Source organism: Onychomys torridus, chromosome 19 (genome assembly GCF_903995425.1).
Source record: "Onychomys torridus chromosome 19, mOncTor1.1, whole genome shotgun sequence".
Classification (NCBI taxonomy): Eukaryota; Metazoa; Chordata; class Mammalia; order Rodentia; family Cricetidae; genus Onychomys; species Onychomys torridus.
In genome coordinates this window covers 1,087,438-1,103,424 of record NC_050461.1, presented here as the reverse complement: position 1 = coordinate 1,103,424, position 15,987 = coordinate 1,087,438, and the positions used below count along the sequence as shown (strand labels likewise).

The 15,987-nt window shown below is 33.8% G+C and overlaps 1 protein-coding gene across 3 annotated transcripts in view; it reads left to right on the top strand.

Annotated features, from left to right (window-relative positions):
• Ascc3 (activating signal cointegrator 1 complex subunit 3) overlaps window positions 1–15,987 on the top strand; it is a 310,799-nt gene that overhangs the window by 989 nt on the left and 293,823 nt on the right. For 2 of the 3 annotated variants that reach the window (XM_036168670.1, XM_036168672.1), the window contains exon 2: window positions 13,195–13,325. In XM_036168670.1, coding sequence (XP_036024563.1) covers window positions 13,236–13,325 — 90 coding nt within the window. In that variant the 5' untranslated portion in view covers window positions 13,195–13,235. Of the gene's footprint in view, window positions 1–13,194; window positions 13,367–15,987 lie in introns of those variants that run through there. The other variant, XM_036168671.1, reaches the window with a different exon arrangement.

The window sequence follows — 15,987 nt, the reverse complement described above, 5'->3', positions numbered from 1 at the left end:
GCTATGTATTTTTTCACAAATGGTTATAATACTAGTGTTGCACTCCAATGTTCATAGAGATGTCAGTTAAATGTAGGTTAGTGTTATATATATGATTGAATTAATTTTTCAAGACTTGATTTTCTTGATCCTTGTTGATTTCTTTTTATAGTTGGTTCATTTATTCATTCACTTGTCCACTCACTCTTCTTCCCAGCCAGGGTGTTCTTACAGAACTTTGTACAGTTCAATAGCAAGCACCTTTTTAGGAGGAATCTTAATTCAACAATTAGAAATGAATTTCTGTCTGAAACATTTCATCAGGAGCCTGTATGATAAACACAAAGTAGACTTAATACTTTATAACATCTTTCTTGAGAAGAGAGTTTATATAAGTCTTTCTGGAAAATACAGTTTTCAACTTTGAGAAAGTAGCTATGTGCAATTAAAATTTTAGCTTATGAACATGTATAGAAAAATGTGGAATTACTGAGAAGAGGATAAGGTATTGATTGAACATCCTTAATCTGAAAACCCAAAATATGAAGTGCTCCCAAAACTTGTTAAATTTTTATAATTAAGACTTTATTATAAAAAACTTGCAAACTAAAAAAACAGTATGCAGAGGAAATAGCAAGATCCAAAGTCTATACATTTCAGTGAACATATTATACAGTTAGAGTATTCGGATCCTGTAGGCTTCACATTGGATTTTACATTTTCAATATCAAATATATTTTTACTCACTTATCTGCCACAAAAAATGAGAAATCCATGACAGAATTAAAATGAAAAAAAAAAAAAACTATATAATCTCTTTCAGTATTCAAGTATCAGTTACCTACATTAATTTCTTCCTCGTCATCTAATATTAACCCTTTCTTCTCCTTTTTACATATTCACTGAACCTATGTTTAAAGCCATCCATTTTCCTACAAATTTTGTTAATTTGTGTTTTCTTTAAAAACTGAATATTCCACTTTATATATGTGCCATTTGTTTGTGGATGGACAACTAGGTTGGTTCTATTTTCTGTTTACGGTGAATAAAGAAGCAGTGAACACGGGGGTGCACATATCTCTGTGATAGTGTGTGGATCCTCTGGATGCCCAGGAGTAATAACTAGGTCATACGATAGTTCAATTTTTGAGAATTCTTCAAACTGATTTCCGTAATGCCTGTGTTAATTTGCATCCCTACCAGCAGTTGAATAAGGGTTCCTTGTCTGCATAGTCTCTCCAACATTTGTTATCAAATTTCTTGATGATAGTCTTTCTGATTAGGGTCAAGTGTTGTCTCAAAGTTAATTTGCATTTCTCCATTGGCTAAGGATATTAAAGACTTCTAAAATAGCTATTGGCTATTTGTATTTCTCTATTTGAAAACTATCTGTTCAGTTCATTAGACCATTTGTTGATTTTGCCAGTTTTATTTCCTTAATATTTAATTTTTTCAATTCTTTTAAAGTTCTGGATATTAACTTTTCTGAAGTATAGCTGGTGAAGACTTCCTCCTGTTCTGTGGGTTGTTTGTGCTCTGCTGATAGTTTCCTTTGTCATGTAGAAACTTTTTGGTATTTGGGGCTTTAAAAACTGACATGACATTAGAAGTGGAAAATTCTACATCATGGGCTAAGTTATTAAAAATATTGAATAAAATCAGCTTCAGACTTGAGTATAAAAGATAAATGAATTTTGTTTTAATTGTGGATTCCCATCACTAACATATCTCATTCTTACATGCAGATATTCTAAAATCTAACAACAGCCTTAACCTGGGAACACTTTAGTTTTAAACATTTCAGATACGAATTCTCAGTCTGTTTGTACTTAATACGTATTTAGCAACCACCAGAAAGCATGCCTTTTACTCCAAGTAAGCATTGGAGTCACTTATTTCTTGTATGTTTTGCCTAGCTCAACACCTAGCAAGTAGTTCTTATGTAAATATTACCATTTAAAACATTCTTTGTAAATATAGTTGAGCAAGGGAAGTTGAGAAAGCGCTTAGTTTCATCTTTTTCTGCTTTGTTGTGATGTTTTATAAGTTTTATTTCTGACATTAACTGATTAGGAGATTTTAGTTCATTATATCATTGTCATTCTTAATCAAGTTTTAATTATCTTGAAATAGTTTGTGGTTCTTTTTCATTTTACTGATTAGAAAATGAAGTTACTAAGATTTCTCTTTGGAGAGTGAATCACAGAAGTGAAGGAATACTAGCTAAACCTAATTAAACTAGGCAGATAAATGGGAATCTAACTTAATTTGTAAAGGTTCCTAGAATTCCTAGACAGACGGGGACACACACACACACACACACACACACACACACACACACACACAGAGAGAGAGAGAGAGAGAGAGAGAGAGAGAGAGAGAGAAGGAGGGAGGGAGGGAGAATGATATACAAATCTGAATTTGAATGTAATGAATGTTTGTGTCATAGGACTGCCTTCTCTAGTATAAATTTGCTTCTTTTGTTAAGTTTTAGCCAATCTTTCTTCATTTTTACTGTCTAAAAATAATTATTAGGAATTGTGTTTATTATCAAAGTTTGTACTGACATGGAATAAGTGTGGTAGGGCACATAAGTAAAACTAGTAATAAGAAAAATTAATAGTTAACAGTAAGCATTTTCATGGCATGTTTTAATTTAATAATTGCTGGTCAGTGAATATTGATATTTAAAGAAGAGAAAAGCATATACTTCAGTACTGACTAAATACTAAATTACCAAACTTCTGGCACAGTTTCCTCGGATGATTACAGAAATATGCTTAATGCACCTAGTTCATATTGTTGGCAACATATTTTAAACCTATAACTCAAACCTCTTAATTTGCATAGTACCTGTTCTACCAAACTGGAACTTTAAAAGACAGAAAGTAATCTATTTTGGGATTATTGGATAATTAGGGAAGCTGCTACTAAAACTTGACATTTTCAGAGGTTGCTGTGTCCTTTTAAGTTAAGTGAATGGATAGGAAGACATTCACCTTTCAGTAGTTAGTAAATATGACTTATGAAATTGATGTGAAAAACTCAATTTCTATCACAAAAGAAGAAATAACTTGCTTACTGTTAAGATTGCTTATGTTTTGGGCTTGAGAGATGAAATTATAAAAGTGTTAAATTCTCCTGTGTATAAATAGGAATAAATGTACCTTTTGTGTTGATTAAGAAATTATATCTTCTATATTATATAGTTATAAATGTCTACATGGTTTTCAAGAAGAAATTAACTTCAAGTTGATATTGTGCCTACTTTACAAGACTCCCAGCAAGACCACCACAGAGCCAATATCCTATGCAAGCACACAGACTTTTTTAATAACAAAGCAAGCCCTGGGGCTTGTCCCCTATTTAATTCTTGCAAGTTTGTTCTTCACTTTCTGTTGTCTTTTCTTACTTCACTCACATTAATTTGTAAATGATTTTTAAATTCATTCCTTTGGATTTGCTGGTGATTCTGATGTCTTTCTTTAAAAGTAGGCTTTTCTCCTGAGTTCTACACCTGAATAATCTTACTCCTATTTCTGCTTGAATGTCATATCTGTGTTGGTTAATTTTCTGTGTCATGACACAAATTAGGTTCATCTCTCAGTTGAGAAGATTGACCTGTAGGCAAGTCTGTTGGGCCATTTTCTTGATAAATGGTTGATGTGCGAGGGCCCAGCCCACTGTGAGTAATTACTCCCTTAACCTCCACAGGCAGTTCTGAGTTGTTTAAAAGAGCAGGCTGAGCAAGCCAGTAAGCAGTATTCCTCAATGGCTTCAATTCCTTCTGCCTTTAGGTTCCTGCCTTGGTTCCTACCCCGATTTCCCTCATGGTAAACTAAGCTGTAAGATCATAATAAACCTGCTCCTTTCCAAGTTGCTTTTGGTCATGGTTTTTATTGTAGAAAACCTGTTCCTCCCTAGTTTGTTTTTATCATGTTTTTAAATCACAGAAACAGCAAACTAGGATATTTAAAGAGAGAAAAGCAAAATAATCTCTCTGCTTTAGCCCTATGAATTATTTTATCTTCCTGTTTTTTAAGTGTGGAAGTTGGGCACCTCTTTGCTCATCCCCTCCACTACAAATACAGTTAATTAGTAAAACAAGTAGACTTGACTTACATAATCGCTTAGATTTATCCACCTTTCTCTAAATCACTTTATTTCAGGAACTATCAGCTTATCTTACATTTAGAAACTCTGCAGACTCTCTAATCTTTCTGCGTCCAGTCCCTTGTTTCGGTCTGTTCCTTTTACTGTAGTTTTAATGATACTAATTAAACACAGTTCAAGTAAAACTTAGAGGTTTGTTTGTTTGTTTTTTGTAGCTATTATAATAGTTTCTAAATTTAATCAGGTTAATATGTCTTTTCCAGAGGTTTTACTCTGTCAGTTGCCATTGTTTGTTGTATAGTTTCTTACTGCTATGCTCTTGAGTGTGCTACGTTCCTTGAATGTTGCATGTCCTTCTCCTCACACAGCTAGTGTGTTTCCCTCTTTACCTGATTCACTCTTCACATTTGAAGTCTTAAAGCATCTCTGTCTTGACCTTCTTTTGTGTTACCCACTCTGTGTCCTAGTCATGTTCTTTATTGCTACTTTTTATATCAGCTTTTATGTTTATTTATTTATTTTGTTTTGAGTTAGCTTGTTTAATTGACTTCTTTCCCCCTTTAGGCTGTGATAAGTATTGTGGACACTAGATTGATTTTGCTCACCATAGTCCATAAACACTATGGTATTCAAAATGTAGTGGAAGTGCTAGTGAAGAAATGTCAATTAAATACATGATAAAAATTAGAACTGCCATGTGTCTGAGATGTACTGTACCACTTCTGAGCAGATATACAGAAGACTATATCCTGTTAACAGATAGTCATATTTATTCATGTTTATTGCTGCTCTAGTCACAACAGCAAGAATATGGAATCTGCTTAAATGTTCGTCAGCAGATAAATGGATAATGAAAATGTGGTACACATACATAATGGAACGTTAATCAGCTATAAAGAAAAGCAAAATGAAATTTGCAGAAAAACATGAAACTGGAAAATATATTAAGTGAGGTAACTCAGGTTCAGACAAAACACTACATGTCCTCTCTCATGATCCTATCTGAGTTTTATATGTCTATTTAGGTGGACATTTGTGTATATAGGTGCAAGAGAACTAGAAAGGAGCCATGATAGGGGAAGACATGTAAGGGAGAACTGTAAGAGGGTAAGAGAAAACACATTATGAACATGAAAAGGTGACCATAAGGTAGAAGCGTGTAGGTTGTGGGGATTCTTGGAATGGGACTGAATGGTGCATTGGATAGGATTCAAGGGTGGCACAAGGGGGTTAAGATATATCTTCTACTGTAAATGGACCTTATAGTCTTGTTTGCAAGGTTATTAGAAAATTCACGTTTACAGTTGTGAAGAGAAAGGCTATGCTTAGTCTTATACTAGGATTTATGTATGATTCATTGCTATTTAACATTTTTTTATTTATAAAGTCTTTATAAGAAAGGAACATTGTCATGATGTAGTCAACCTTTACTGTCATAGATACTTTTACCAATTCAGAAGCTCATCAAAACTTTAATATTTTTATTTTTTTATAAATTTACTTTTAATTATGTGTAGCTGCATGTATCTGCATGTGGGTATGCACATGAGAGTAATGTATATGCTCACGGAGTCCAGAGGTGTTGAATAGAGGAGCTAGAGTTACAGAAGGTTGTGAGCTACCTGTTAAGGGTATTGGGGACCAACAAGCACTCTTAACTGTTAAGCCATCTTTCCAGCCACAAAACTTTGAACAGTTTTAATCAGGGCTCATCTGCAGCCTTTCAACCTCCTCTTTCTAAGGAATTGTGGTGAAAAATCACCCCTCTAAATTCATTTTGGTACTGGCTACCCTGTCACCACATTAACATAAACTCAAGTATGATCAAAGAAGTGTGTTATGAATACAGGAAACATTTCTGTGACTCAAGAAATTACAGGATTGTTGGTTTTCTGTACCCAGGGACCAGGGACAGATACAGAGTATTTCTTGCTATAGCACAAAGCCATTGCAGGGAAGAGGTGATAATGGTGAGAAGTGTCTGTAGTCAGGGTATAGTTTGAAGATAGAATTGGGAAAATAATCTGGTGAATGGAGTGAAGTCCAGTAATTTTAGCATGAGAAAAAAGGCAATATGGATTTGAGATTTATTAATGAGGTAGACTACAGAAGGTAATTATTAATGTGAGAATGTAACTTTTTAATGTAAACATCTGTTTGATATGGAAAAGGCAGTGAGTATGAAAATGGAGTACAAGGTAAGACGTACAAGATGGAGATAAGAATTTCAAATTAACATTTAAAAAATATTCAACACCTCAGGACTGGGTGGGGTCACCTGGGAAGTGAGTGGAGATTGAAGTCTGAGCAGTAAGTATTAAAGGAGAGTGAGAAGGAGAACCAACAGGAAACAACAAAAAGATACTGGTATCTGAGATGCCAAGTGAAGCTTGGTCCTTAACATGGGGTATGTGGGTTGGGGTGGGGACAGATTGAGAAGTAACACTGTCCATAGCAGTGCTGAGATCATTTGCTACTTTCTTAGCTCTTTTTGTAGAGTAGTAAAGGCATGGTAGAAGTGGAATAAATATTTCTGTAGTTAGTTACATAGTAGAAAAGCAACTGAAGAGTGTTTTGGAGTCAGCAAAAGGTCTTAAACTGTTATAAATATCACTCTTATAAATGATCTAATGAAGAAAATAGCACTGATAGAGGGAATGCTTCTTTACAGTAGTCCTTTGTCATAGCTTTTTATTTCCAGGTTTGAATACGTTTTTCTTGGGTGAATTAGAGTGGTAAAACATTCACCAGGGTGCATTCTTTCCATGTTACTTGGGATTGAACCTAGAACTTGGCCCATGTTGGCAAGCACTCTACTAGTGGGCCATATTTTTAGCTGCAGGTGCATTTTAAATTAAAAAATTATATAATATATTTTGATTATATTTTCTCTCTCCTTAATTCCTCCCAGATCCTTCCCAGCTCTCTACCCACTCAACTTCATATTCTTTCTCTAGCTCTCAAAACAAAACAAAACCCTCTAACTAAAATAAAAGAAAACTAGTAAGACAAAAAATATTTTAAAGATTAGTGCTAAATTAAAAATTAGAATAGCAAGCATTTGGTAACACATGCTCTTTTGGATTTCCATGAGAATTAGTTGCTATTTTCCTTGGCAAGATAACCATCTTGTGGATACTCCTTTATTATACTACTTCTCATGAGTTCAGTTTTACTTTGCTTTGCTTTTCCCACTTAAATTTTTATTAAGTTGATACTTTCAAAAATGGACATCTCTTATGGATTATTATTTCATATTAAGAAGACATAATCTTTTATATACCAGAGACTTTTCAAATAGTGTGATCAGAACATGCAAGTTACCAGACATTGAGTTTGATGTTTCCATAACCACTGTCTATTACCAGCTTTTGTTTATTTAAAATTTAATTTTTGAACATTTTAAAAAATAGAATTTTTCGGAAATAATGTAACACATACTCTTGATTCATATTTAACAAATACTTGTATCATGTTTTTTCCTTATTTTAAAATAAGACAGTTTTTCTTGTAAGACAGTTTTTCTTGTCACCTTTTTCTGTCCCATAGCCTGCTGCCTTGAAGCTAATATTTCTGTGACATCATGTAGACCAAAGTATAAGAAGGAATTGATGGAAAGCAATGGAGCTAATGAACTTGAGAAGGCTTGAACTAGAATGACAGATAACATCGATTCCTGGAAAAGAGTGTTTATGTAGATTCAGGGACTTATGGCATTAGACAATACAAACAATTTTCAAAGTTTTCTTTTCTTTCTTTCTTTCTTTCTTTCTTTTTTTTTTTTTTTTTTAAGACAGGGTTTCTGTGTGTCATCCTAGAACTTACAAGAAATACACCTGCCTCTGCATCTAAGTGCTGGGATTAAAGGCATGCACCATCACATCCAGCCAAAGTAGTCTTAATACCAGAAAGCAATATCTGTTATTTTATAAGTCAATAATTATGTAATCTGTGTTTAATGGAAAAATATAAACAATGAAAACCATCATTGCCTGATATATATGGATATCATCTTTATTTAAAAAAAAATCACCAAATGCCATATTCTTAATATTTTAACTGTAAAAACTGTTAACCAATAATCTTCAGAGGAATAAATAACATTACTGTTTAAAGGTTTTTAAAGATCCATTTTATAATTTTTTTAAACAGCAAGGTGTACATTTAAAATACACAATGCCTTTTGAAGTGTGGTGATTTTTTTTTTTTTTTTTTTCAGAACTTTTGAAGTGTCATTCATACATGAATGACAAAATCTTGTTTTGCTCCCAATTGGGTTAATTTTAATTTGTTGCCAAGAAAAATGTCTTAGGACTTAAAAGTTAAGCAAGAATAAGGAGTAAGGGCTTGGCCTTTCCAAACATCTTTTAGTTTAGAAAATTAATTGAATGGAGTGTAGTAGGAACTGACATTTCAGCTCAGAACAAGGCACAAAAATATTTTTGTCAGGGCATGGTTCTTATTGATCTAACATAAAAGCAACTTGTTGTAATTATATTATTATGGATTATAAATAGTGAGACAATCAACTTAGGCCAGAATGCTAACTAGGAGTCACGAATTTTATCATTTTAGGCATATTAAGTAAAGCATGTACTTAATGTGTTATAGGAGTGCATTTATTTATTTACGCACATGTGTTTGTGCCTGTATGAATTTATGTGTACTGTGTGCATGCAGGTGCCTGAGGAGGATAAAAGAGGACATTCAATTCCCAGGAACTGGAGTTACAGACAGTTGTGAGCTTCTTCTGAGTGCTAGAAGCTGGACCTGAGTCTTCTGCAAAAACTGTGCTCTTAAACACTGAGCCATTTTCCAGCCCTTCACTTATCTATATTTGAGAGACAAAGACAGAGATTTCACCTATTGCCACCAAGTATATACTAGCTTCATTTACATGTTAATATTAGGATAATTTAATAAATTATCATTAAATATTAGGATAAATTAAAATTATCATCAAACAATAGTAAGTGATTAAGGATATCACAATTTTTGATGAGTAATTCTTGCATTTGGAGAAAATGCTTTCTAACTGCAGAGCTCCTAAGGGGAATGGAGAGATGGTTCAAACTTCCTTTAATTCAAGCATCTAAACCTGTTCCTTGAACATCCCTAGAGTTTTGGTTTTGTATATGTAATATATGCATATATTTTTTTTGTGAGAAAATATTTAGATTTTCATTTCAAGTTAATATTTTTAGGTTTTTCTAAGGGGCAGACATAAATTCTTGATTTTTTTTCTTTCTAAGACTCATGGTTAGAGTTAAATGAAAATTTTGCCCTTTGAACATAATTTTTCCCAGATACTTTTTAATGGACTAGTATGGGGAGAGTTAAAATACATATATGAAATAGTATGTAGTGGGTCTGCTCCAGGATTTGTATATGCTTGTTTGTTCTTTTTTTAGTTTTTGTAACTATTCTTTGATGCTGAAATAGTATTCTAACATCTTGTTTTCCCAAAGACATTTAAAAGAAAAGGTTTCCTTATGTTTTGTTGAGTCAAAAATGTTGAAATGTGAGATCTTCTAGAATGTGAAAACTTTTGGTTCTGGTGTCAGCCTGTGTAGGCTTCTCCCTCTTAGACTTTGAGTTGGTAACCCGGAGTTAATATAAATGAGTGATTTGTTTATAAAATACACAAACATACATTTTGTATTGTGTGACATGTATGTAGGTTTAATGATCTGTTCCTGTGCTTCCTGAGTTCTTCATGAGTCAAATGTGTGTCCTAACTTTTAAGTTTAAAAACTATTTAAGAAGAGTTGCTTCTTGCTTAAGAGAGGCATAGGATCTGTCATCAGTTTGGTAGGTAAAGCTATGAATAATTAAAATTACCCTTGAAATGTTGGCATAACTTACTGTCAGTGCATCCTGCATAGCTGTGTTTTTGCTCTAGACTTGATATACTCAATTCTTCAGATGAACTCCGGGTGAAAAATTTGGTTTGTGTTTAATGGCTATATTTTTAATTTTTGAAGGCATATGTTAAACACTGAAGCCGTGCAGCACAGGAAGGTGTTCCTAGATTTGAGAAATATGTGGTGGTTAAAGGAAAACTTAAGGAGTCAACAGATTCCTGTTTGAAATTTCCTGTCAGCATAGTTTGACACAACTGACCTTATTGTCAGTCCTTACTACATTAAGAATAAATGTTTGTGTGAGTGCCTGCGTGTATGTATGTGCACCACTTATGTGTCTGGTGCCCAGAAATCACATGGCAGCCAGCATTACCTTGGTCTTTTGCAAGAGCAGCAAGTTTCAACCACCAAGCCATCTTTCCATTGTCTAGACATTCCTTACTGAAGGTTGAGAATATTGTCATGTTTGTAAGATTGTCTAAATTTGTAAATAAGTATAAAAATCAATGAAAATTTTAAATCCTTTGAAAGAAAGAACAGATAATTCAGAGTATTACTGTTAGATAAGTGAAAGTTATGAAATTTGTGGTCCCAAGTACACCATTTATCCACAAGACCACACTGAGGTAGTGTATTCCAAACATTATATATTTCCTGTTTTGACGCTTACATTTTGAAAGCTGTGAGGTTCTGAGGCAGAAAATGTTGAGTTTAATGTCAGGACCTTCTTTGAAGAGTTCTGGCTTTTGTTATCCTGAAGAGAATGTATCCAGTATTCTCCTGGTTTTGGTGTAAGCTTCAGTGCTGGAAGGCATTCATTATGTGCCTTGCTTTTCTACTGATAATACCTATGTATAGTCCTTGGTAGAACTGAGGAAAAAAATGTTTGTCATGATACTTTCAGTACAATTAAATCTTTTAGGGAATCCAGTTGAGAAAGGCTGGTAGGAGACATACTGAACCATGGGAGGCCATTGATTTCTTACTAGATGTAATTTTGTGTGTGTGTGGGGGGGCAGTTTTGATGGGTGCAAACATTGAATGCTGATTTAAGAATAGGTGACATCTTGTCTTAAGACAGTCATTTTAAGTTTGAGGTTTATTGCTTCATCTCTTGTGAATTTAGAGGAAGTATAGCTCAGGGCCCTGCCATCTGATGAACCAGATAACTAGGGGTAAGGAGGAGGTTGATAGGCCAGGGATAGGCCAGGGATTTATGTTTTGAACCCTCAGGGCTGGAGAGATGGTTCAGTGGCTAAGAGCACTGGATGCTCTTTCAGAGGGATCTGGGTTTGATTCCTAGCTCTAATATAGTGGCTTAAAGCCACTCTAACTTCAGTTCCAGGGTGGTTCACAGACTTACATGGAAGCAAAACACCCATGGTTTGGGGGCGGTGGGGGGGAAGAAAGAAATCCTCTAGGTGACCAGTGCACATTAAAGTTTGAGAAGCTGTCCACTAGCTCTTGGTTTACTTTTTTTCCCCTTTCAAATGCTTCAAGAGTATATTACTCAGTGTTAGAGACATTTAATTGTTTGTTTCTCTGAGAATTATCTTGAGACAGAAGAAGGTGATGTGGGGTTCAACAAAACCTCACTCAAAAGACAGAATGACATATGAAAGAAAGCATTTGACAGGGAGAAATGCCTAGGCTGGCATGTAACTGATAGAACACATGGAGGAGAAAGTTGGTGAAATAAGGCATGAAAGTCCTCATCCTTTCTATAACATTAGCCATTTTATTAAAGGATTTTCTTTTTACATTTGTGTGTGTGTGTGTGTCTGTCTGTCTGTCTGTGTGTGTGTTTGCAGTGTATGTGGCAGTCAAGACAGGAATAATGATTCTCTCCATCATGTGGATGGGTCTCAGGAATCCAGCTCAGGTCATATACTTTTGCAGCAGGCACCCCTGCCCACTGAGAGCTATCTTGTAGGCCTGCCGTGTGGTTTCTAATATTCCTAACAGGTTTGGTCTGCTTCCTCCTTTGCAAGTTTATTCATTCTTAAACTGTTCTGCTTCTATTGTTAGCCATGTGTCCCAATCCAAGCTTTTGTTCTGTTGCACAAGAGCCTGGAAATCCTGCAGGTACACAAGGATTTGTTTTCCACCCATGTTCTCACAAGTGTTCACCTATCTAGATTTCAACTGAGTAGCTGAAACTTGAAGTCCTCTAGCAGGGGAGTTTATTTACAGATTGAGTCCTTTTACTTTTCCTATAGAAATTCTCCATTGTGAGGTACAGTTTTTTCCTTTAGCTATTCTAACAGTTTCTCACTCATCTTTATGCAGTCTCATATGTTTTTAATATCTTGCATTTTGTTTATTACTTGTAATTTAATTACATTTTGTTAAGAGAATGACTTCTGTGAGGTCAGCAAACTAACTTGGTTATATTGAGCTCAAGAGTAGATTTAATACTTCTAAAGCATTGTTCAGGTATTATTTCCTGATTTATACAATACCAATTGAAATTTGTTAAGGCTTTATTTTGTTGTATACATACCATTTTAAAACTATTTAATGGTCAGCAAGATAGATGACTCAGCAGGTAAAGACTACCAAGCCTGATGACCTGAGTTCAATCCTGGAATCTAATAAGGTAGGAGCGAAATGCCTCCCACAAGTCAAGTTACCCTTTGATCTTCCTGAACCATGGCAGATGTATGCCTGTACACACACACACACACACACACACACACACACACACACACTCACATAATTAAAAAATTTCAAATGTTCATGATGATGTATATTTTTAATTACAAAATACAGTTTTCTGTGTGTATCTTTATTGAGTTTTGCCAGAGATAGGGTTGGGGCATGACATGTGGCTTAATCCATTCGTAGTTGGACATTTTTGTGCTGCATATTGATACTGGACTTGCCATTTCCTTCTGGATGTCTGTTTTAATTCATTTTTAACTTTTTTAAGCCATGTATATAAACTAAGAACTTTTATATATTAGTTATCTTTTATTACTGTTTAGAATCTTTGTTGTTTGTTTTAAATCCCTTCTACCTTTTGCTCTAAAGTCTGTTTTGTCTCATGTGATATATTTGATACAGTTTCCAGCACTTTGGGTTATTATTTGCTGGGAGATTTTATTCTGTACTTAAGAAATAATGTTGGTAGCAAGTGCTTTTGGAGCTTTTTATTTTTCTTGTGTAAGTAAGTTTGTTGAGTTTGATTGCCTGTGTCATTTCTAAACAGATAAATATCATTGTGTTTTTGTTTCAGTTTCAAGTTTCTTTTTCTATGGATCACTGATTGAGTAAAAGATGGCTTTACCTCGACTCACAGGAGCCTTGCGCTCCTTTTCAAATGTCACCAAGCAAGATAATTATAATGAAGAAGTAGCTGACTTAAAGGTAAATGTTTAGGTGAAAACCATTAAAAACAAAGAGTATGGGTGAGTATTTGACATTTCTTTTTTTAGTTGTATGTGATTAAAATAGACATTTTATCTTGTTTCTGTCTTGAGAAAAAGATTGAGTATACTGATGTTTTCACAGAACTATACTTAAGCACCTCTGACTGTTATCGAAGAATAATCAAATACAGGCCTTCATGTTTTCTGTTGTTTAGGCCTCTACCACAGTTAATTTTGTGATTTAGTTTACATTTATTTTGAATCAGTTGGGTGCATTTTTATGTATCCTGTTAAATTACTTACACATGAACAATAACACTATCTGTACCTTAGCATGGGACATATAAATATTAGTTTCAAGCTCCATAGTTGGTCTCATAGTTGACTTGTCTATATATTTGGTAAGAGTACATTCAAAGCTTAAAGAAGGTAATTGTAAGGCCTTTTTATGATCAAAACTTTAGAAATAAATACTAGTAATAAAAATTTATGGAACTCCAGATTCTTTTAACTGTTATATAACTAATTGAAAATGACTGATGTGTACAAACTTCCTTACATGACTCAGCTTTATAATATATAACACTAAGTTTACATTCACTGTAAACATAGTTTCCACCTGGACAATGAGGATAGCACTTTGGAGCTTTATGGAAAGAATGCCAATTGATTCAATGAGTGAAATTTCTGAGCCACAAATTAGGGTGTATGGTTTCATAGTGAATTTCTTCTATATGTAAACTTACTTATGTAAGTAAGTTTTATAAAATAAATCACATGTTATTATAAATGTAATGTTATAAAAAGTAAAAGTATATACTAAGACTTACTGAAAATTCTGTATAAAATATTTGTGAGACTCTTAGAAAAGTCCTTAATTTATGATACATTAATTGATATAGAATTATATAAAATACCATAGGTTAGGTAGCTCTGCCAACAGAAATTCTGTGTTCTATAGAGCTGGAGCTTTAAGTTCAGGATCAAGGTAGAGATTCTTTTCCCTGAAAACTTCTCTATGGCTTGTAGATAGCAGCCTTCACACTGAATCTCCCAGGACTTTTCCTATGTAGAAACATATCCCTGGTATCCTTGAGTGTCTGTAGTTTGTTTTTCTGTAATTAAACCAATCAGGATTTCAATGTGAATTTTGAGAAGAAGCAGTTAAGCTCCTAATACAGATTTTTACTAATTTGCAAATGCAAGGAGTTTACTTATTTAAATCTTTAAATTGCAATATTTCTTTCTGAATACAATCATATACTGTTTCAAAAATTAATGATCAAAATCTGTAGTTATTTATATATATATATATATAAATATGCATATATACATATATATTTCATATTAAGAATGAAACTTATGGAGACTTAAATCTGTAAGTGATAGATTGACTTCTAGTAGAAAAATTAAATGTTTGGCAGCATGTTCAAGGTTTATAGTCCTCATGTATCCATTTTGTGTGGGAATATAGGAGGCAGTTTATGAATTCCTCAATGCTTTTCTTTAAAAGAAAAATTTAGCCGGGTGGTGGTGGCGCACGCCTGTAATCCCAGCACTCGGGAGGCAGAGGCAGGCGGATCTCTGTGAGTTCGAGGCCAGCCTGGTCTACAGAGCGAGTTCCAGGAAAGGCGCAAAGCTACACAGAGAAACCCTGTCTTGAAAAACCAAAAAAAAAGAAAGAAAAATTTAAAGCAGTTTCTATAATTTTTTGCTTCTCAGTTGACTGTATTGTAGAGTGAAAATCTGATTTCCTTATAGGCAGAAACTTCATTGATGCAGTCTTTATACAGTGTTACAGTTAATCTCTTCACCTACAGATTCACCCAGAAAGCAAAAATTATTTATTACCAGTCCTTTGGTAGACTTCCCTCTACTGATGCAGAATTGTGTCAAACCATAAAACAATCTTCACATCTTAACATTTCTCACAGTAATTAATATAGGACTAAAATCTATAGTCCTAATTAACATTAATATCTTATTCTTAGTTTTCACCTTCATAGGGCCTTGCAAATTATTCTGAACTGGTAATAATATGGAAGATTTTTACAACTTAAAAACATAAAGATTGCATACTTTCCTCTCATCATTTCATTTATTATTGCGAATTTTAAATACTTTTGCCTCCTGAGGAAGGAAAATGCATGTCTAATGAACTTCATTTTAATGTGAAAATGTTCACCATATACAGAAGTATGGATGAAAGTAAAATGAATCATTGTACCTGTGACCTTATTATAACAACCTAAGTCATTTTATGGCCAGTCTGTTTCAGATACACCTTTTCCTGTTCTCTTCTTAATCCAGATTGACCAACCTCATTTCAAATTAGAAAATTGAAGCAGGAGACTAATGATTAATGAGCATCATCAGTACAAGCAAGAGTAAAGTTGCAATTTTTTGCTTGACTTACCAGTTCTTTATTTTGTTAGATTGCTTCATGACTTTTATCTATGGATCAAAGCCAGGGATCTGACATGAAATTTATATTGCATTCTGTAATCAATTCTTGAGAAGGAAAAGGAAAATTTATAGTTTCAAGAAAAGAGTGTATATAGAAAATAATCTATGTCTAACCTTTAGTTATACTTTGGAAAACAATCCTATTTAAATGTGTTGAACTTATTAATCAGGGGGCTTTAATAGTCTTCAATGTC